The sequence below is a fragment of the Gobio gobio genome, assembly GCF_949357685.1.
Source record: "Gobio gobio genome assembly, chromosome: 21".
NCBI lineage: Eukaryota > Metazoa > Chordata > Actinopteri > Cypriniformes > Gobionidae > Gobio > Gobio gobio.
The window spans coordinates 22,430,751-22,455,081 of record NC_137117.1 but is presented as its reverse complement, the minus strand read 5'-3'; the positions used below and the strand labels follow the sequence as shown (position 1 = coordinate 22,455,081).

At 38.8% G+C, this 24,331-nt stretch overlaps 1 protein-coding gene across 4 annotated transcripts in view; it reads right to left on the bottom strand.

Annotated features, from left to right (window-relative positions):
• Positions 1–24,331, bottom strand: part of atf7a (activating transcription factor 7a) — a 37,716-nt gene that overhangs the window by 4,147 nt on the left and 9,238 nt on the right. Inside the window, exons 2-11 of one of the 4 annotated variants that reach the window (XM_079803324.1) lie at positions 22,841–22,912; positions 12,077–12,173; positions 10,365–10,495; positions 9,998–10,162; positions 9,246–9,403; positions 7,798–7,891; positions 6,978–7,067; positions 3,089–3,208; positions 2,350–2,499; positions 99–287 (exon numbers count right to left, since the gene is read on the bottom strand). In XM_079803324.1, coding sequence (XP_079659450.1) covers positions 99–287; positions 2,350–2,499; positions 3,089–3,208; positions 6,978–7,067; positions 7,798–7,891; positions 9,246–9,403; positions 9,998–10,162; positions 10,365–10,495; positions 12,077–12,173; positions 22,841–22,888 — 1,242 coding nt within the window. In that variant the 5' untranslated portion in view covers positions 22,889–22,912. Of the gene's footprint in view, positions 1–98; positions 288–2,349; positions 2,500–3,088; positions 3,209–6,977; positions 7,068–7,797; positions 7,892–9,245; positions 9,404–9,997; positions 10,163–10,364; positions 10,496–12,076; positions 12,174–22,840; positions 24,111–24,331 lie in introns of those variants that run through there. The other 3 variants (XM_079803323.1, XM_079803326.1, XM_079803325.1) reach the window with 3 other exon arrangements.

Below are 24,331 nucleotides of genomic sequence, written 5' to 3'. Positions count from 1 at the left end.
TTCTAACACATTTCTCAAGTTGCTATAAGCAATACTTCAGTGCTCATACACATTTTAGATCAAATTACAAGTCAAAGAATTTTTTCATGCACACTAACCGACAGCGAGACGTTGATGGACGTGAGCTCCTCAGCCTTCTTCTCCAGAGAGTTGACCCACAGCTTGCGTTTCTGTCTGCACCGAGAAGCTGCTGCTCGGTTCCGCTCAAGGAAGCGCTGCCTTCTCTCATCAGGGTCGTCATCAGTCGTCCTCCGCCTGCGACCCCCGGTGGGTTGAGCGGGTGACACCTGAACACAGCAGGGCAGAGTAAACAGAGATGTTTACTGCTTAATGCCGCAGCAAAGTGAAAGATGCTCCCTGACAAACATGATGCTCTGCTTTCAAACGCTCCCATGCAAATGTGTGTAAGCACTCTGTTATCCCTTTTCCACTGACATGGTTGTGGGTTTCCGGCCTGTGTTAGTTCTCAGACTATTCCGTGCATTTCCACTGCAGAAAGATCCTGGCCAGAAAGATCGGTTCAACTCCGGCCCTAAAACTTGCTGGTCTCACACGGAGCCGGGGACCATAGGGCAGAGAAATGCTGACGCGGTCTATGGCAGTCTCGCTGCACTACATTGCTCTAAATATATAAAACTGCACGCACGAGAGAGACTCAGAGTGTGAGAGAGCAAGTGAATCAACAGTTTTAATTTCAATATATCTCCAAAAAGGACAGATCAGAGGACCGGGATTTTAGGTGAGCTGCCAGTACGCTAGAACATCAAAACAGAAGTACCGCAATGTCTACACAAATAACCAGTTTTACTTTAGACTGGTTATGGTCAGGTAAACAACACCATTTGTCCCTCAAGTCTTTGGAAACACATGTCCAGGATGTCACAGGTTTCAGTTCACCTGGCCAAAAACAGGCTCTGGCTCCAAAGCGTGAACCATTCTGGTGGAATTCTAATCTAGGATTCTATTTTTACGTGTTTTTGCAGTGTTGATTGCATGGTTTCTGTCTATAACTTTACTTGGTTTCGGTATATAACCCATTAATAATTTTTATAAAATATTTATTTTTCAAGTGTGACAACCATATTAAAATACGGGACTGAATCTGAAATTTCGACGAGTGGCATAGTGATAACCAGAGCAGCGGATGGGACAAAAAAATCTGATATGACAAAATACACCGATCAGGCATATCATTATGACAGGTGAAGTGAATAACACTGATTATCTCTTCATCACAACACCTTTTAGTAAGTGGGACATATTAGGTAGCAAGTGAACATTTGTCCTCAAAGTTGATGTGTTAGAAGCAGGAAAAATTGTGATGGCTAGATGACTGGGTCAGAGCATCTCCAAAACTGCAGCTCTTATGGGGTGTTCCCGGTCTGCAGTCGCCATGTATCTATCAAAAGTGGTCCAAGGAAGGGACAGTGGTGAACCGGCGACAGGGTCATGGGCAGCCAAGGCACATTGATGCACGTGGGGAGTGAACACTGGCCCGTGTAGTTCGATCAAACAGACCAGCTACTGTAGCTCAAATTGCTCAAGAAGTTAATGCTGGATCTGATAGAAAGGTGTCAGAATACACAGTGCATAGCAGTTTGTTGCGTATGGGGCTGCATAGCCACAGAGCAGTCAGGGTGCCCAAGCTGACCCTTGTCCACCGCCGAAAGTGCCAACAGTGAGCATCAGAACTGGACCACGGAGCAATGAAAGAAGGTGGCCTGGTGGGCAACAACGAGTTTGAGGTGTTGACTTGGCCTCCAAATTCCCCAGATCTCAATCCAATCGAGCATCTGTGAGATGTGCTGAACAAACAAGTCTGATCTATGGATGCCCCACCTCTCAACTTAAAGGATCTGCTGCTAACATCTTGGTGCCAGATAACACGGCACACTTTCAGGGGTCTTGAGGAGTCCATGCCTCAACGGGTCAGGACTGTTTTGGCAGCAAAAGGGAGACCAGCACAATATTAGGAAGGTGGTCATAATGTTATGCCTAATCGGTGTAAATCTGTCACTTGTTCTGTTAAATGTAATGTGTATCTTTGTTTTTCATTTTATAACTAACTTTATATTTACTTAATATTTACTTAACTGAACAATATTTGAAGGTAACATGCTAATGTTTTAATGTATTATTTACTTAGCATTTACCATTAGCTAATTTCATTTATTCAATATTATAAATTTTCAAATATTTAAATAAATAAACAAATAAAATAGTTACAAAAGTTTTTGCTATGGTACTGAAATTGATACAGAGAAATGTTGCAAAATGTTGGTTGAGTGTCAACACAAGTACATATAATGTTTGCAGTTCTGACAATTCGAGTGTGAAAACGTGCTATACCTGCGGCTGAGCAGGGGATGGGGCGTCTGGATGCTGGACCAGCAGCTGGCTTTGCTCAACCCTCTGAGGAACCATCGCACTAGACCCCATCGCCATACCAAGACAACCCTGAGCTGCGGCCGTCTGCTGAGATAATGCTGCCTTCAACCTCTAAGAATAACAACAAACACACCAGGGTAATGTGGCACAAGATGGCATTCGGTCTAATTATAGACAGCTGTTACAGCCGCAACACTCAATTTTATTCCTCTTTCATGTGGAATGGTAAAAGAAGTCATTTCATAAAACTGAACCATAATTCATCAAGCACTGAGAGAAACCATGTGACTGAAGGGAAATAAATGTGTGAACTTCTGCATTTTATTTCTAGGGGTCAGGATGTTCATGTAGATTTTTTCAAATCTTAAGTGAATGTCCCATAATAAACGTGTCTGGTGGATGCTAAATCAGCCCAATTATACAGACAGACTAGTCTTCAAACCACCCACCAACTAGTCTGTAATGAAAATGTGTATTTTTTGCATATCCCAGGATAACAAGTGCACTTGAAATACAGACTGTTACTGACAGAGCTGCTTTGTTTCAACAGCCAGTGTTTGTTTGTTGTGAAAACTATCACCCATGTGACGTGCTGGATAAAGACTTTCAACATAGGAACACTAAGAGAAAGCTATGCATGCCATTGTTTTGCATAAAGATCCACAGGCTGGCATAGAAAGAAATCAAAGTTTGCCCTCACCATCTTCGCCTCAGTGTGGAGGTTATAACCGGAGGGTGAAGACGAACCGCTGCTGCTGCCCCCTAGTGGAGGACCGGGAATTCCTGGAATGTTAGGCACCATGCACAAGGGCCTCGCCAACTACACCATAGGGCCAAATGCAAAAACGTATTATGAGGCAAATTATAAATGACTCCAAAGATCACAAAATAATAGCTCACAGAAACATATTGAAATAGAAGTGGATCATTTTTGAGCTACAAGTGACACTGCTGAAACAGGGGGGTTGCATGATATCAATGAATCACAGCAAAGTCTCTTGAAGGCAAGTCAATTCAGTTGGTGTCCATCTTGGTAACGGTATACATTTCAATAATAAGGACATGATTCTCTTGCAAATGACCCCTTTCTCATAATATAAAGGCAGCTAAATATTTTAAGACTGAAAAAAAAAAAATGGTATTAATATGATTAACATAATATACGTTACATGATAAACAAACTTTCATATTGTTATTGTACTAAAGTCAAAATAATTTATTATCTGGAAAATATTGGCATTAATTCAACAGAATTCAAAATAAAGATCAATAATGTATTTATAAAATGTAGTGCTTTTAACAAACAATAAAGAAAATATATAAAGCACTTTTTTTGTTACTCTGAAATTTGTCTAGTGCTGTTTTAGTATTATTTATATAGTATTACAGTATTTATAAAATATTTTAATTAGCTATAATTTTTAGATTTTTTTTATTTTAGGTTAGTTTTTTATCAATTATAACATGCTTTGTCATTTTGATTAGTTTTTGTGTTGTTTAACATTTCTATTTAGCTTTAGTTTATTTTATTTCAGTTTTAGTCATTTTAGTACTTTAACTTAAAACTTATTTGATTTCAGTTTTCTTTTCTCAATTTCTATTTACGTTTTTTTAAGTATAAGCTTTTTAACTAATATGTATATATACAGTGGGTACGGAAAGTATTCAGTTCTTTCAGTATTCAGTTATTTCCCTCTTTGTTATATTGCAGCCATTTGCTAAAATCATTTAAGTTATTTTTTTTCTCATTAATGTACACACAGCACCCCATATTGACAGAAAAACACAGAATTGTTGATATTTTTGCAGATTTATTAGAAAAGAAAAATGGAAATATCTCATGGTCCTAAGGCCCTGTCCACACGAACACGGGTATTTTCAAAATCGCAGCTTTTTCTACGCGGTTTGGCCGTTCGTCCAAACGCAAACGCAGTATCCGGTTACTGAAATCGGACTCTTATGAAAACTCCGTCCAGGGTGACGTTTTTTAGAAACTCCGGTTGCAGCGTTGTCGTGTAGATGGTGAAACCGGAGATTTCGGCTTGTTAAGTGTGCGCCGTTCTCTCCTTTGTTTGACGTCAGTTTGTGCGCCGTTATCGCTTTTGTTTACATGAGTGGAGTCTACGCAATGGCGGACGTAGCTTTTAATAACTCTGCTAACAGCGCTTATCACATGTATACAGATACATGCGCAGTCGTCTCATTGTATTGCAGAACAGAGGCGCCAGAATGCAATAATACAACATAGTAAGGCAAGTGTGTGAAGCTTCAGTCCACTTGGGCCCTGCCCCTGCCCTGTGTACAGGTACCTGTCACTGAGTCCAAAGTAAATTTGTAGAAGGGTTTCACTGAGCCCATGGCATCCCTCAGTGCATCGGTGCCGTGGAAATCAGGCAGCCAATCATAGCGCGGTTTTGCGTTTTCATGTGGACGGAGATTTTTTTTAAACCTGGCTTGTGTGGACGTGATTGTTTTTTAAAAACGGAGGAGGAAAAACTCTGGTTATAAAAATACCTGTGTACGTGTGGACTAGGCCTAAGTATTCAAACCCTTTGCAGTGACACTCAGGTGCTGTCCATTTCTTCTGATCATCCTTGAGATGGTTCTACACCTTCATTTAAGTCCAGCTGTGTTTGATTATACTGATTGGACTTGATTAGGAAAGCCATACACCTGTCTATATAAGACCTTACAGCTCACAGTGCATGTCAGAGCAAATGAGAATCATGAGGTCAAAGGAACTACCTGAAGAGCTCAGAGACAGAATTGTGGCAAGGCACAGATCTGGCCAAGGTTACAAAAAAAATTCTGCTGCACTTGAGGTTCCTAAGAGCACAGTGGCCTCCATAATCCTTAAATGGAAGACGTTTGGGACGACCAGAACCTTTCCTAGAGCTGGCTGTTCGGCCAAACGGAGCTATCGGCGGAGAAGAGCCTTGGTGAGAGAGGTCAAGAAGAACCCAAAGATCACTGTGGCTGAGCTCCAGAGATGCAGTCGGGAGATGGGAGAAAGTTGTAGAAAGTCAACCATCACTGCAGCCCTCCACCAGTCGGGGCTTTATGGCAGAGTGGCCTCTCCTCAGTGCAAGACACATGAAAGCCTGCATGGAGTTTGCTAAAAAACACCCGAAGGACTCCAAGATGGTGAGAAATAAGATTCTCTGGTCTGATGAGACCAAGATAGAACTTTTTGGCCTTAATTCTAAGCGGTATGTGTGGAGAAAACCAGTCACAGCTCATCACCTGTCCAATACAGTCCCAACAGTGAAGCATGGTGGTGGCAGCATCAAGCTGTGGGGGTGGTTTTCAGCTGCAGAGACCGGACGACTGGTTGCAATCGAGGGAAAGATGAATGCGGCCAAGTACCGGGATATCCTGGACGAAAATCTTCTCCAGAGTGCTCAAGACCTCAGACTGGGCCGAAGGTTCACCTTCCAACAAGACAATGACCCTAAGCACACAACTAAAATAACGAAGGAGTGGCTTCACAACAACTCCATGACTGTTCTTGAATGGCCCAGCCAGAGCCCTGACTTAAACCCAATTGAGCATCTCTGGAGTGACCTGAAAATGGCTGTCCACCAACATTTACCATCCAACCAGACAGAACTGGAGAGGATCTGCAAGGAGGAATGGCAGAGGATCCCCAAATCCAGGAGTGAAAAACTTGTTGCATCTTTCCCAAAAAGACTCATGGCTGTAATAGATCAAAAGGGTGCTTCTACTAAATACTGAGCAAAGGGTCTGAATACTTAGGACCGTGTGATATTTCAGTTTTTCTTTCTAAATAAATCTGCAAAAATGTCAACAATTCTGTGTTTTTCTGTCAATATGGGGTGCTGTGTGTACATTAATGAGAAAAAAAAAGAACTTAAATGATTTTAGCAAATGGCTTCAATATAACAGAGTGAAAAATTTAAGGGGGTTTGAATACTTTCCGTACCCACTGTGTATATATATATATATATATATATATATATATATATATATATTAGTTTTCATTTCAATTAACAAAAACATGCTTTAATAGTTTTAGGCCGTTTCTCAATATGCGTTCTTAAGCGATCTTGCATCCTCGTGTTCTCGTACTACTTCATCAATTCCAAAACTCAAGAACGCAAGTACAGAAGATGCATGAAATACTCGCATGTGTTCGAATTGACGACGTACGGAAGCCTGTAAGCTTTACATTTCTTGTTCTCACTTAAGAGATTCCTGCAACAAGCTCACAAATATGAGACGTCTCGTGAAAGTAAACATTTGTCATTTTGTTTTGCTTCATTTTAATAAAGTGATAAAGACCTGGAGAAAGCCTGCAGTATTTTAATTGGCATATTATAAAGAATCTTAACATTGACAAAGCATAAGTAACATTAAACATAAATGCTAATTTTCACAAATATATACGGTAAAATAAAACGATAAAGATTATATGAAAATAATGTCTATAATAATATGCAATAAATGTTTTAATGGTTTATGAGATTTGTTTGTGATGTTATGTTGTATTTATAGTGCATTGGCTGCTACTTATAATATGCTGGGGCGGTCAGTTGAGCAACAAGATCACAGCACATCTCAATTCTCACAAGGATGCGTTCTGTGTCCTCGCGTCCTTCCGAGTACGTTCTTTCAAAGTAGCCTGGCAAGACCGGTCTCCACGAGAACGCAAGTCCGTTCTTGGAATTGAGAAACAGCCTTAGTTTCAATTAACAATAACAACACTGAATTTTGCACAGACCCCCCCCCAATACCATTTTGCAGACCCCAGTTTAAAAAACAAGGTCCGTTCACAACAATGACGATAACTATAGCAATAAAGATATAGCATTAAAAAAAATTCTCAGTGTAAAAGAATAGCCACTCTAGTCCACAAGGCATAATAGCACAGAGACGATATCACTGGAATCACTTTCAACGATTTTTTCTCCCCAGCTGGTGAACAATAAAAACTGACAGCCAATCTGAATCCATCCTGCTTTGAAGAGCTCAAGCATTCAAAGTGGTAGACAACAGAACTGCAGCACGTGCTTAGAATAAACAGAATGATATTGTGCTAATATAGTTATCTTTACAGTTATCGTTCTTTGTGTGAACGGGCCTTTACAATCTCTCCCATTCTTTTTTCTTCGAGTTTTCTATCTCCTTATACCAGGGGTGTCCAATCCTGCTTCTGGAGGGCCACTGTCCTGCAGAGTTCAGCTCCAACCCCAATTAAACACACCTGAACCAGCTAATCAAGGCCTTACTTGGCATACTAGAAACTTCCAGGCAGGTGTGTTGAGTAAACTCTGCAGGACAGTGGCCCTCCAGGACCGAGTTTGGACACCTGTTTCTGATTACAGTTTGAGTTCAAATTAATTATAGTAAATCAGGGGACTTAATAGTAGTAAATACACTCAAACTTACAGATATTACAGAGGGCATCTGCATAGGACCCGGAAGCACAGGAACTGTTTGACCATTGGGAAGCATCATCATTGGGTACGGCACTGTGGGAGACCTGAAAGAGAAGTGAGAAATTTCCAACTTGCACAAGCAACAACACCAAATCAATGCACAAACTGAAGTTCTGCTCTCTTTCTTTCCCTTTTTCTTTTTTAACGCCGTGCCAGCTTCTATGGATATGTTCATGGTGAGTGCCAGGCTTAGTTATTCAAAAATAAAACTAAAGATTCTAAAGATAAAACTTTAAGATTAATTAAAAAAAAACTTGGCTTAGCTAAAAACCTTTTCAAAAGTATCAACAGAATAAAATAAGTTCCTCAAATGGCTAGAGGTATTACAGTCCTGCAAAAATGTGTTTAATAGACAGTGGATTCTGACAAGATGAACACTTTGGGGAATTTTCTACAAATAGTACAAATTTATGAGCAAGTCTTGAGTATCCTATCTGGCATCATGTGTAAATGACTTGATCCCATTGATTATTAAAAGGAAATGTACTGTATGTTTTGTCCCAACATCAAGATTTATCTTACAGAATTTGTGGTATAATCACTGATCCCATTCCTATTGCCATTTATTTGATGACAATTGATTAAAATCTTCACACTTGTTGGGTGATCGGTTTTTATAGATTTCATTACATGATTTTGAATCAGTTATTATAAAAAAAATCCTGAAATTTCAATGAAATTCAATGCCAATAGCTTTGGGTTCTTCAGTGAAAACTGAACTTTGGTCAGGGATGCGTATACCCTGACAGTTGATTTGCCACTTGATTTCCAGATTTAGAGCTATCTGTGTATATTGGGGTATGTTGTGGGAACATTGCTTTTATGTCCAAAAATGTCTGGATTATAATCATTCGGATGAGTTTTGGATTTTTGGTTGTTCTTGCTAAATCCAGATCCAGGGCTTTTTGAGGTCCCATGGAAGAATTCTACAAAAATGTGTCAGTTCCAAAATGTTTAAATCCACTTTCAGATTCTCCAGATGGGTTTTAATGAGTAGACCAAATGGATGGATGTAACTTGATTTTCTTTCATATTGAATGCTGACTTAAAACTGCTGAAATGGCTGGATTTTCCTTATTTGTTTTTAAGTTTGATTGCATATTGTAAAGCCAACTTTAGTCGTCTGATTTCCAAGGAAGGCTCATTGGCTTCCACATATAGACTTTAGATTGGTAATGTTCTGTAGGCAAGTTCTGCTCTCTTCCTGTCAACTATTTGACCAAACATTCTTGGGACGTCAAGTATGGCAGCATAAATGAGCCAGCTGCCCACATTTTCCTAAGAATTACTACCACACCAACTTAAAGCAGCACAGTGAGTCATATAGAAATGAGTCAGAATAAAGCTGACGGCCCAAAGCAACGACTCCACATTGATAGGCTGTGGCCGTTCTCTTACCCCAGTGTGCGGTTGGACGGTGGGGTATGTGTGATGACGGAGGTAGGGGAGGGCATGGTGGGGTGCAGGCCGTCATAACCCAGGTGCAGGGGGAGAGAGCCAGGACGCACTATGGCAGGGGTGGGAGCCGAACTGACGGCAGGCTTTGGAGGAGAATCCTGTAAGGTAGATAAACAGCCAGCTAAGCACATCTCATAGCATTTAATTCAAAAGCAACACTGTTTACTTCCAAAATAGATGTCATCCAGTAACGATTGTTTGTTTAGTGATGCAACACATCTTGCTAAATACATCATTTAGTGAAATGTATAATTATGGTCTCTACAGCTCAGTGGCCGCTTGAATGCCAAATCTGTGCTAGCATACGTTACTATTAACTATTTATATTTTTTATATATTATGTATTCTACAAAAAATTCTCAGACTGTTATGCTTAAGCTTTGCATTTTCTTAAATGTGTTTTACTTAAAAAAATTAAATACATTATTTGGATAATTAAATAAATGATGTAATCTAATAATAAAATATTTTGTATAATAATTAATTATATATTTAAAAATATTACAATTACAAATCATGTTTGTGACCAAGAAGTAATACAGAATCTTAAATATTCATTTTACATTTGATAACATCCTAACATTTTAAGTTTAAATCCGAATTTGAATTGCAGAGGATTTCCAGTGTGGTCTCAGACTTTTGGGCTTTGCTGTATCTGCTCTAGCACAGTTTGGTTTGCATAAAGCATGTACCTGTTCTCTGCCTATGGGCTCTCTGCTGCTATCTGACATGCTGGAGAAGGAGTCGGGGCTGCCAGGCGGAGAGGAGTCCACCTCCACGGGGTCCTCCTCCTTCACCTTAACGTCGGAAGGCGTCTGCAAACTCATGTCTAGTGCTCCTGAATTAGGAGCGGGCAACTACGTGGAAAAAAGAAAGAGAGATGAAGAATGTGACAGACAGACAGAGAGAGGGCTAGACGAGACAGTGTTACACATGAGAACTGATAGGGAACTCTACAGTCCATAAATCTGAGGTTTGGCAGCAGGCAGCCAGAGCTCCTCATGTTTGGAGCACGTCTGACTGTATGACTGAATCCCTCCACCCAGTCCCGCAGCTCACCGGGTTCTTGGCCCTCTTGTCCTCATCTTCATGGCCTTTAGGGAACTCCTGCTCGAACGAGCTGGCCAGCTCATTGAAAAGGCCCACTTCTTCACAGTTTTTCAGGAAACGAGTGGGAGTCGGCGTCTGGTCTGGGATAGAGAGTGAGAAACCGAGAGATCTCATTGTTTCCTTATGCAAGACGGCCTCAAGGACAATGTAAACTCCGCTGTGCAGCAAAATGGCAGCACACAGCAGTACAAACCAAATCTGCTTACGATTTAACATGATAAATCTGGGAGAGTTCAAGGCTGTCATTACATTTGTGTTTTTTCCCAAAGGTTTAACATGACAAAAAAAACAGCACATTGTGAATTTCCCCCCTTAAAATTTCTAGCTTAAGGGGACATAGCTTCACTCCATAGCTAAAAAGTAATGATATCAAATTGCATTGTTAAATACTATTTGTTTTGTCAGTGCCACTGAAACAAGCATTCCTGGTTTACCATTTCCCACAAAAGTAGTGACACACAAAAACATGGGCGTAAATACGGGGATGGATGGTAGGGACATGAACCTACCAAAGACAAATACTGTATATAATAATCACCATCAATATATTTTTTAATATAATAATGCATAATGTATCAGGGTATGTTATAATGTATATGATTCTGTCGGTTTCACGGTACAGGTGTATACATTTGTTTCTTTTCATTACTGGACCTTTAGATTTATTAGGTTTATTGTGGCTTATTTTACTGTCAGCAGTACATTATACGGTCAAATACAAATTTACTTCAATATATGGTGGTAATCAAATCTATTTATAAAACTAACGATTTAGTTAATCTTTTCAAATGTAATCAAATCAAAATGTATAATTCCTTTTTATTTTCGGCAAGCTTACAGTTTAAATGAAAACGTATGAAACCTTATGTAATATATTCCTAATAAAAATAATGTTTTAATAAATTGTATTACTATTATCATTATTATTACTACTTTAAGAAGTACATTGTACTTCGTACAATTCTAATTCATACACTTCTTTCATAATTTCTTAGGCTGTTAGGCTGAACTTTTATTTTATTGGATTGTAAAGAAGACCTTTGAGTTTCTGTGTGTTTTTATAAATTGTATTATTATCATAATTAATATTATTATTATCACATGAAAAAGTGCACTCTACTGTGCAATAGTAATATATTTGTTATAATTTCTTCAAGTTAAACCAAACTTTTATTTTGGCGGGTTGTTGTGAAGACCATCGAGTTTGTGTGTGTGTACATGATATGACAGTAGTTTTACCAAACGAAATGGTGAAATGCTCGTGAAGTTAACAGAGCAGTTCCTGTGTTCATGTCCTCATATAGCGAGACGGTAGATGCTGAAAACACCACAAGCGTCACTCGTGCTTCAGTATGTGTAGTATTAGACGAAACCGCGTCGCTCATTCACAAAGAGACACGCAGAAAATGCAGACTCCAGATTTTAAATATCATTCTTTTTTAAGTTTTATTATTCACAGACCATAGTTCATGTTGCAATTTGATTCATTATACTTAATTTAATTATATAAAATTATTTTAAGTGTTTCATACTTAATATATTATATAAAGACCTTTTTCATTTTTTTATATATATATGTATACTGAAACGTGTATATAATGTATATATATGTAAAAAGAATAAGCCATATCATACTATCATATTGTCTGGCTGCAAAGTACCTGCAATGATGACTGAGTCCGTTCTGGCGGGTCCAAACTTCAGCGTCATTTCATGTTTGTGTTTGTGGACAGCCAGGTGGTCCTCATTAGTAAACCTCTACAGAGGGACACAGATGAACAGATGGATTACGAGACAAATCTGGCCAGGAGAAGAGAGAGGAGTATTTCATGGCCTCAGGGCAGAGACACATTTCCAAAGGAAGAAGAGGGAGTGGCATTGACAAGATCTGTCTTTCGAAACAGATAATGTAGGCCAGAGAGGACTTCATAATGATCGTTTTTCACCAAACCCGTGCCCTACTCAACGTCTCTGAGGTATAGGATGTAACTATACAGTGTCAGTGTCAAAGACTTACAGTAGAAATGGCTTTCTGTTTCACAGCTGACCTTTGTACCCTTACACAGCCTCCAGACCTACAATGCTTACATTTCTTTAAGCTTCCGTTCAGAAGTGCAGCTAAAGCATTATACAGTTAGTAAGTATTGAACTTCCACATTTGCCACACAACAAAAAAGTATTTCAGAAAAGTACAAAAATGCAAATTACAAAAATGCTAATATGGAGTTTTGTGGTTTAACACTGACCCAGTGCCCAAGCCATGGTGTTATGCATGAAGGACGCAACAGCTCATGGGCTGAGCAAACTACACAGATGTATTCAATTAACTTTTATGACAGGCAATCATGCATTCTCCAATGTGCTTTTATATTTACCTTTGAAACAAAACAGCTGTTATGGTGTTATGCTGCCTTCACGTGCTATCGGAAATTTCCTAATTCCCACTTTAGAAGTCGTGATTACGAGCTTGTTGCATTCAATTGCTTTGTTTTAGGAGTGAACAGGAATCATGGTGGACACCAGGTTATTCTTGCCTATTTATTGGGAAAATCTTATTAAAAACCAACATTATATATAGTCTCCCATGCACCGACAACCATATAAACATTCCAGATAGTCTGCTTTCTGCTGATTCTATCATTTCAGTCAAATGCAGGCTATTTTCGCTGTGTACCAAACATACAATACGCTTCATATGATTACTCTTACATGTAAATATGTACTACATTAATTTCAAGACAAGACGACCTAGCTGTGTTGGAAAAACAACAATAAAACCACACCTGCCACAGCAGTCTAGTTCTCCCCGCCACCATGTTTAAAGCTTATGACACGCCAATCTTGGGAATTGGGGTATCAAAATTATTTCTGAACTTCCCAGTGGTAAACACGACATCAGAGGGCGTTCATGTGCAATTTTTACCTAGGAAACTCGTATTTACGATAATTCCGATAGCACGTGAAGGCAGCATTAAAACCATGCGCTGCACAGCTAGTGAATATTTAAGAAACTATTTCCCCAAGTATTAAAGATGCTTTTTTTGGAATGTAATGAATTAAAATGCTATGATCTAACAGATAGCAATGAAACAGGTGTGCTAAGTAGGAATAGGAATCTAATGAATCTAAAGAAATGTAAAGATTCTAAATTTAAAACAATTCTTGAAAAAAAGAATTAGATGACTTTTCTTAGTTTTTATAGAAGCAGCATATTTTCATATTGTCAGCTACATATTAAATGAATATGAACAACAGTAGTAAGTACAACATAAGATTTTACACAGCAAGATGTAAACTTAATGTTTTATATTCACTAAAAATGATCGTCTCATAAAAGTCATTCATTTGGGAATCAGACTACTTTGTATGTGTTTTTGTATGTGTTTGATTCTAAAAAAGAACCAGTTCAAAAGAGTAATTTGTTCAGGAATCTGACTACACTATACATGTTATGTTTTTGACTCAAAATAGTTATTTGCTGACATAATATAATCTGACAACACTGTTTGCGCTGCATGCTTTTGTTTCACTAAAAAGAATAGGTTCAAAAGAGTCATTCGGTCTACACTGCTTGACACGGTGTGATCCGCATGTTTCTGATTCACTAAAAAGAACTGTTTTAAAAGGAGTGATTTGTTCAGGAATCAGACTATACTAGTTGTGTTATGTTTTTGATTCAATACAAATATCCTGCTTGGGATTCAAACTACGCTGGCTGCAATGCATGCTTTTGATTGACTAAAAAGAGTCATTTGTTCAGGAATTTGGACTACACTTGTGTTGTTTTTGTTTCATTCATTAAAAAGAACCAGCTCATAAGAGTTGGAATTGGTCTACGCTGATTAAACGTGATTCAGTTGAGGTATAATTTTTAAAAATAGGACGGTTTGCAGAAATTAACAGTTGTTTAAAGAAGCGCCTCCGCTACTGGATCCTTGCGGTCTTTTCCAAAACCACTCATGCGGAGGTGGAGCCTCTAGGATTAGCTTTTCCTCTTTCTGAGTGGATTTCATGACTCAAGCCATGTTGACTGGGCTTCACAGTCTTCTTCAGACTATTTCTGGCTCCATGTCACAGTTACAGTTCAGCCGTGACAGCGCAAAGTGGAAACACAGTCAAGTGTCAGAAGCTTATTTTTAGATGTGCCAGCATCACCAATACAACAACTGCATGGCTCGTAGCTTCTTCTCCCTCAGCTTAGACGAGTTACTGGCAAGGACAACACATGATGACAACACAAGGACAACAGCTTGACTGAAGCAAACAGAGAAACTAATTAACACCAACAAACAAAAAATGCAGCTAGATTTCCTTGCAGTGGACTTTTTATACTTCCTCTTTTGTAGCCATATCTTATGTTTGTCTCTTCTCTAAGAAAGAAGAATGTGACAATTGGGAAATCCAACAATTAGTGCTATTCTAATAACGTGAGGGTAGCTATCCTATCTAGTATGTAAATCTAGACATCCGAGTTCCTCACATGTTGGTGTGTTGCAGTTCAGCATGGCAAGGAAAGGAGACTTTTTCATGTATTTTTAAGCCTTGCCAAAGCTTAAACTTTCTGGCGAAAGATAACTTGTGCAAGATGTGTGAGAAGTTTTGTGTGTACGTCTCAGACAGCGTGTGAATACTACATTGAGTTTGCTACACCTTCATAAGTGTCAATGTCAACATGCCCGTCTTGACATGCAAACATAATTGGGTATGTCTTAAGTGAACGTAAACAGTCGAGAAAGAAAGCACATGTGTAGAATATCCGTTTTGGATCCGTGCATTATGTCTTAAAGTGACAGCAGCCTAATTTCCCCGCTGCTGTCTGTGTTTTTAATGTTAATCAATTAACAAAAGACAAAGAAATAACTCCATGCTCTTCACTGAACAAGTTTTGTAACTTTAATAAGGATTAATCGATTCCTTTATTCAATTTCTGTACCTGAAAACTATGGGTTAGACCAACCTGAAAAACCTGAAGCACTGTTTATTTAATTTGTATCTTTGCTCTATTGTATTTATTTGTGCTAGTTCTTTGTTTGAATATTTGTTCACAGTAAAAATTGACAGTAGTCCTTTTTTTCCTGAACATAGCACATACCGAACCGTACTGAAACCTGTGACCCTAAAACCGTGATACAAACCGAACCGTGAGTAATGTGAACCGCTGAAGACGTAACTAAGGTAAATATTATATACATTTCTCAAGTATTTTATCTCATTATTACGCCTGTTTCACACACTCCGTCTGCAGTCCATATGCAATGCGTGTTACAGTTACAGCGTTTGCAGTGCGTAACTGATCCACGGTTGTATACCAACAAACACGGCATTTATTCATTATTTTTTATTTCAAATACAAAAGTTGTTACGGAACATGGCTTGTCAGCATTGCAATTCTCTTTGTACACACTCTTTCATTTTATCACATTCAAACGCACAGCATTTAAACGTTTTATTCAATTCATTACTTTATATTTATATAGCCTATAGTTTAGATTTAGCTCACGCAAGGGGCAAAATATTTAAAGGGGTGGTAAACCACGATTTCACTATTCTAACTTTAGCTAACGTGTAATGTTGCCGCTTGAGCATAAACAACATCTGCAAAGTTTCAACGTTCAAAGTTTAAAGCAAAGGGAGATATCTGCTTTTAAAGAAATCAGTTTCTAAGAACTACAGCAAACGGCCAGCAGGCGACTACACACATTCCTCCAGGGTTGGTGACATCAACAGGCTCAATATTTACATAAACCCCTCCTCCGAGAATATTAAATAAGGGGGGGGGGTGAGGCCATTTTGTATCGCGGCGCTGTTGTGGTTAGTAGGCTGGAGTGTTGTTGCCGCGATGCTGAGGAAACGCTGTTATTTTCATCCGGATTGCAGGTCTGGGGCACTTGCTCTGTTCAGCCTTCCTTGGGACGGGGGTGCGTTGCAGAGCGTTTAACATACAGCATGTTATATGCACGTGTGTTTGAGTCAGCGGGGAACAGGCGCGCGCAGGGCTCTCTGCAGCATATCTAACAGAGGAAACATCCACCGTCTTCGCGATTTCAATGCCAGATTTGCACAACGTCAGCTGCGTGAAAAAAACACTGCCGGTGCGTGGATGCACGACGCGCGCGCTGCACATTTCACGGAGGACAACACAAACTTCCACAAACTTCGCGAGTTCAATACAGGATATGCACAACGGCTTGTCCTGAAAGCTGGATTTACAAACAGAAGCAGTTTACGGGCCACAACCTGTAAGTCTGATTTATATTTCATCGATGTGTTTTCCTGTAATAGGTTGTAGCAAGGAAGTAAACAGATGACAACACTGTTCTGCAAACCAGTCTGTTAAAAGCTCATTCATACTTAACGTTATCCGACGAACACCTAACGTTACAAACACTAACGTTAAAATCTCAACAGCGAACCTGGCATTAGTGTAAATGATTCTTTGAGTAGAGCTTTTATGTATTGTTTATCTACAGGCATGCTAAACATGGTTCTGTGTGTGATTTGGCTAACTTACTAGTTAAAGCCAGTGCTTAGTGTTCGTTTTGGGTTAGTTCTTGCGACAGATATTTGGCTATAATCGTTCTAAAAATACAAAAGTTAAAGTGCCATTCAGTAGCGATCATTATAGATCCGCAGTCTTTACTCTCGAGGACTGAACAGGTTCTGCTCGATCATCTTCACTCAAATGTTCTGGGTCTGATTCGGGCTCAGATAGGTGTGGTTTTATTGACGCCTTTGTTTCTAATGCTGCTTTCACGTGCTCTCGGAATTATCGTAAATACGAGTTTCCTAGGTAAACATTGCACATGAACGCCCTCACATTTTGAAACTTGAATGCTATGAGCTCGTAATCACGACTTCAGAAATGGAATTATCAAATTTCCGATAGCACGTGAAGGCAGCATAATACTGAACAGCCTCAGGTAAGGGGCGGGACGTTTCCGACGTGCACTGCGTTTAGCGAATCACAACACACTGGGCCAGATAACCAATCTGAGCCCACTGCGTATTTTTGAGGGACTGGCTTCATACAACCCGGAAAGCATCAGACCGTTTTACAAGGAGGGACAGAGCAGTGTAGAATAAAGGTCAAATATACGAAAAATAAGGCAATTTTTTTTTAAACGAAGCATGAACACATGTTACAGTGCACCCCACAAACACAGTCAAGCCTTCAAAAGAATGTGTTTTACCACCCCTTTAAACATAGGTACGGCCTAAATTTACAAACATTTTAAATGAAACCTTACAATAGGCTAGACAAAAACAGCAGACTCTCATCTTTTCTTTCGTTTTTTAAATCTTTTTACAAGAAATCCTGCAGGTCATAAAGCAATTTGTTTTTCCACCTCCAAGAAAGGATGAGTGCTATACATTATGTCTCCTTATTTACCTAAATGCCAGGTAAGGTGTCGTTTTCCTTGCTTTACCCGAAGCCATGTGTTGACTTTGAAACAGAGTAGACTTTCCATTATATGCATCTGTGGTGAAATTACTAGGTTTTAAATTCTATATCGGTTATTAATGCGAACAATGTGCTATCCCTTTAATTCAGCGCGTCCAGAACAGCAAAAAATAGGCTGCAGACGCACCGCTCTTGGAACGCATTGCCGGACCGCATCTGCGTGCAGTGTGAAAGCTCTAACCAGTCAACATGGGTACGCACCGCATACGCACTGCCAACTGAGTATGTGTGAAACAGGCGTTACACATCAGCATAAAAAAGAAGAAACATAGGTATTGCTGACACGAATCAGACACTCTTAGAAAAAAGGTTCAAAGAGGTTGTATATAGATTCTTGGCTCAATTTTAAATAACTCTATGCCAAAAAGGTTCTATAAGGAGAAAGGTCTTTAATTATTGCATAATACTTTCATGTTTAACAGGTTATTTTCATTTTTTCTATGTTTACGGGCTGTTTATGTCATAAAATTGTACTAAGATAAAAAACTAAATTGATTAAAAATAAATCCATAAACTTATCCCATGATGGGAACCCCTAAAAGGTTCTATACACTGATCTATATAAATGACTGAATTGCTCATGACTTGATAATAAATGTGAAGCCACCTCGCCACCATATTGATATTCCCACACATTCTATTAAATAGGAAATCATCTGATTTTAGTGAGAAAACATTACCTAACAAGTCAGAGTTTTTATATAAAGTCTCCCTGTACATTCTTACATCGCAAACGTCCCAAACATGTAAATGGTTATTTATTTAAAGCTTGGGATTTCCCCTTCTTATTACAAGTGTGAGTAAGTTATGTTCATCTTACAGTAGCAAATCAATGGATTCAGATCAATCGATGTATGAAACACCTTAACATAAGTACTGCAAATGTCAAAGCGCTCATTTTGAAATCTGAATACAGATTTATTTCTTGTTTTGTTAAAAGAAAATATCAATATGGCCATTCAAACACTTCTGGTGGCTTCTGCCTGCTGGCAGTTTAGAGCGCAATGAGCAACCCAGTCATTCATATAGATCAGTGGTTCTATATATGAAGTGCCTGACAGAAGGTTCTATATAGAACCTTTTTTCTTTTCTTTATGTTAAGCAATGCATGTTACTTGTCATCTACCAAAGTATAAATACTCTGACCAAGTTCTACCAGCAGGAAGTGGTCGTCTACGCAATAAAAATCACAATTTTTGTGATTAGTACACATGCTCCTACATGTTGAGCTTCTTCCCATTAGTATACCATACCTAGCAAAAACATGACAAGGCAAAAATTTGATAGAAGTACAGTAAAAACAGTAATATTGTAAGATATTATTCCAATTCAAAATAACTGATTTCCATTTTAATATATGTTCAAATTTAATTTATTCCTGTGATGTTAAAGCTGAATTTTCAGCATCATTACTCCAGTCTCTTCAGTGTCACAGGATCCTTCAGAAATAATTCTAATATGCTGATTTTGTGCTCAAGAAACAGTTCTTATTATTATCAATGTTGAAAACAGTAGTTGAACTTGAAATTTTTTTAACATGATAAATGTCTTTACTCTGATTTAGGTCAATTTAGTGCTTCTTTCTTTTAACTAAAAAGTACTATTTCTTTAAAAAAAAAAAAAAAAAAGTTATTGGCCCAAACGTCCAGGACTTAAACTAAACCACAAACTGACTATCAAGCACTAGCTAAAAGGCAGCCTATAGTTCAAATTTAAATTTTGTTTTTTTCATATTAATATGACTACGATACAGAAGAAATTAGTCTATAAATAACATTATAATCAAAGTACATTAAAAAGGATTAATTTACTCTGACAATATCTTTAAACAAGCACTAGCATTGATAATATCAAATCTCAGTTTCCTCCAGCATGTTACTTTTCAGTAATAGGTTGACAAAACAGTGGAGTCACGTGAAAATCTGGTTCACTGGGATGAAGCAAAACAATCTTAAACCCCTACAGACTTCAGTATGACGCAAACAGCGTTTGCTCGTCAACAAAAGAACAATACCTCTAGTAGAGTAAATCCTCACTCCCCTCATCCAGCTACACACCGGTGTTAACAAAGCCTGACAGATGTGCACAACCTGATCTCTATTTCAACCAATCTCCTTTATTTCCTTTTATGTGGCCTTCAGTTTTGGTTAACTAGAGCTGAGTGGGTTTTTTTTTTAAAAAGCCTTACATTCACCTGACAACATGATACTGTCATTACTTTTTATGAGCTAAGATGATTCAGGATGCTTCAATGTACACTACCATTCAACACTGTTTGGGGTCAGTATGATGTTTTGAAATTAATTGATACTTTTACTCAGAAATACTTTTATTGCATTAAATTGATCAAAAGTAACAACATTTATAAAGTGGATTCCTACTTCATCAAAGAATCCTGATAACACTTTCAACATTGATAATAACAATAGGAAATGTTTCTTGACAACTAAATCAGCATATTACAATGATTTCTGAAGGATCATGTGACGCTGAAGACTGAAGTAATGATGTCTAAAATTCAGCTTTGCCATCACAGGAATAAATTACATTTAAAAAAAATACATTAAAATAGAAAAGAGTTATAATATTTCACAATATTACTGTGTTTCTACAGTATTTTTGATCAAATATATGCAGCCTTTGAAGGAAGACTTCTTTCAAAAACATTAAAAGATCTCACCTAACCCCGAATTCACATATCTAAGGTAACTTTTACATAAAGAAAACTGATTTATCCTGCTCAAAGTCTGGCTAGGTCAGAGCAAGAAGTAGTAAACAGTCACGATCCCTGTGGATTACGGAAAGAAACATCTGCAAACAACTACATCAACTTACTTAAATTATTCATCAAGTTCATGTTGTTCCTCTCAAATCTCAAGATTATGCTGCCAACAGTACGGTTAAATGATCATTGTTGCATTCAGTACTGGAGAGGCGAGGTGTAGCCTAACTGTTAAATTGCCTCATTTCGGTCCATGCTACATTTCTCATGCTGTTTTCTACATTACTGCCGAGGAGAACATTCAGATCAAAACCACAAAATGAACATCACTGTCTCACTGAGTAGGATGGGTCTCGATCACTTCCTCTTTCGGTTTTCAATGCCCTCAAAGCAGCAAAAGGCCACATTGTTTTTCAGTTCTTACACTCGAAAATATAATTACTTGAGAAGCAAATTAGCCTAAGACGTTATAGCTTATATATATATATAACACATATATATGTTTTAGGGGTGGAACGGTACATGTATTCACCCAGTCACGGGACGGACATCAGGTGCATACAGTCGGAGGACGAATATAGTCAGTCACAGACGATCCATGCTAGAATCCAGAAGGGGGCGTGCGTGGTAATGCAACGCTGTTTGTTAACCGCCACAACAGGAAAAAGAGCAGAAGAAGAGATAATCTACTACCAAGCGGCAACCTCCCGCAGTTTCTCTTGAAGCCAATATGGAAGTGACTTAAACTGCTATTCATCGACTGGCCACTAGGGACAGGCTCCAGAAGGGAGCAAAATCTCATTGAGCCCCATGTTAAAATGCCCAACTTTACAGCAGAAAAACACATGTTTACAGCCTGGTACAAATTGTGGTTTTGGTCTTTACGGCTAATTTTGCCCTTCATGACAACTGTGAGGGGGGTGAATTTTTTTTATAACTCATTCGTTTACATTATATAAAGATTTAAAGTCCTGCATAATTAAGGGCATGGCTACTTTGAGTGACAGGTGGATAACCATTTATCTGCAGTCATCGCGTCACCTCAGCTCCGCCCACTTCCCGCCTCTTTGCCCATTTTCTATTATCAGGGAATGAGGCGCGATGATGCACTGACAAGATGGCAACGGCCAGCTCGTCCCTACTTTGCGCTTCAAAACGGCTCTTCAGAATCCTATGGGTGACGTCACTACGTCCATATTTTTTTTACAGTCTATGTCTACTACGCACCAACCCAAAACAAGAGCTTGCTAGTAGCCTATACGAGTTTCAATTAATATATGGGATACGCTCCACTAACTTATTTTACAAAAGCACAATGTTTTGTTTTTATTGTGAGTGTACACAAATAAAAATAGACCCATCCAATACAGTTTCAAATGATGCCTTACTCTTATCTGCATGACCATAAATGACAGAGTATTTTAAGTTGTTTCTGCTGTTATAATGAGGGGGGGGGGGGTGTAGTGAGCAGACGACATCATCCAGATGTGCCAATCACCGGAGCTAGGCAGAAAAAGACTACAGGACTGCAAAAACTAATCTCTGCACATGTTTTATTTTTCATTATTCTATTTATTTTGTACTTTTATAACACAAGAGATGCTTTTGAGTTTTGTAGCTGATTGTGACCAAATAACTTTTGTTTTTTATCAGCCCCACAAAAAATATGACCTATGCAAGAGTATATATATAATATATATAATATAATATCCCTGTTTTTTGTTCAATTGTTTTGTTTGTTTTTTAAATTAACAACATTTAAATGAACAAATTTAATGTAGATACTTTCTCTGAAAAAAATTTCTTCTGAAGACAAAAAAAGACAAAAATACAGAATAAACAGTGCTCTCCCTCTTGACCTACTTCTCAGCATAAGTGCACTTATTAGCATCAATAATCACACCATAGCGTCTGCATGGACTTTGACTCAAACCAGACAAGTGTAGACGATAACTGAGCAGCGATTACTCATTGGTTAAGTTTGTGAGTGAGTCAGTAGAAGAGACGTTAGTTTCACAACTGCGCTATCAGCTCCATCAATGTGGCCCTGTGACAAAAACAACATGTTTACAGAGCGGTGCAGCTGGCGCACCTCCCTCCGCACACACGCCGGGCAGACGTGCTGCCACCGTACAGCTGTGAGGACGACGTGCACGCCGACACTCTTCAATAACCAGAGGAGAATGAACCAGCAAAGAACACCCACACCTGAAACCCAAGACAAAGTGAAAGCGAACTTACCTGCCCACAGCCAGGAGCGCTGCACACAAAAGGCTTGTCGTCCCCCATCTTTGCAAAGGCTTTGCAACGTAACTGTGGAAGAGAAGGCGAGAACATTACTGAAGGGTTTTCCTAGAGGTTTAAGCCAGGAAAAGTTCTACAGTCGTTTCCAGGGATGCTTCTGCCTGGATCCTCGCTCGGCGCGCAGGAAGCGATGGGTGTTTAAAAATAACGAGAAGAAACGAGCACATGCATGTTAGTGCAGCAACTACAAGATTCCCTGGTGATACTTTCTTCACACTGGGGGCATCTGGCAGACCAATGACACGCGGCATTCGTGATTTGTCTTTTTGGCCCCTCCTCTACTTTTCATTGTAGTCCTCCTGACACCATCGCCACAAAGCTCTTCTGCGCCGACGACTCTAGTGCCACTCTACACCTTTGTCCACAGCCATTCTCTGAACTCCTCCACCCGTTTCTCAGGATCAAATATCAGCAACCCACACTCCCAGACGCTCATCACTTTTCACAGGAACTCAAGACATCTGCATTGACATCGAGAAGTTGTGCTGGTACCGCTTTGCCAGACGTCGGGAACCGATTTACCGTGGAGATAAGATCAAATGATTGCTTTCATACAATTCCAGAGAGTGTAATGAGTGTAAGTGTTGTAAATGAAGAACGGACAGTGCAATAATGGTAATTCTGGAGAGACATGTCTGGAATGAGCCGCTCTGATCCAGGGGAATGGCATGCGTGTGTATTGGCTCGTTGTAGACACTCCCTCTTTTCCTATTAACTGAACCACTGCAGTTATTCCAGACCAACTGCCAGCACCTTCCACACAAACACACGCATGTTTGACATTAAGTAATCAAACCAAACCAAAGCTTCCCTGGACTCTGATGGATCCATGATAGGGTCTATGTTCAGAATAGCACTGGGCTGGGTGGCGATCCAGGGTTTTTTCATGCTTTTTCAATCGTTTGTGATTACAGGTTATTCTCACAAAAAGCTATTTTTAGCCAATGTTTTCATTAATTTGTTAATTTATTAGTTTAATTAATTATTCATTTAGTAGTGATTACAAACATTTCCATGACTTTTTCCAAATAAAATTTCAATGACATTTCCAGGCCTGGAAATTAAGGGAAATTGCACCGATTTTCTAGGCCGATTCAGTTTTCAGTTTTTTTGCAAGTGTGACCTGCCGATACCGATTTTTGCCGATTCCGATGATTTTTCAAAGAACTATAATTGGCAGCATATAAAAACAAAAATCTACTTTTCTTTAATTAAAAAAAAATATTTTCATAAAAAAAAAACAAGTAAAAAGACTAATAAATTTCAAATATCAGCACAAATAAATACAATAGAATAAAGAGATATGAAATAAACACTGCTTTTTAAGGTGGGCATACAGTAGGGATGCCTCAAATTCTCAATATAATATTGAAACGATTTTCCGAGCGAGCACGTGATTACTGGACTAAGTAGTCTTACTGCGCTAAT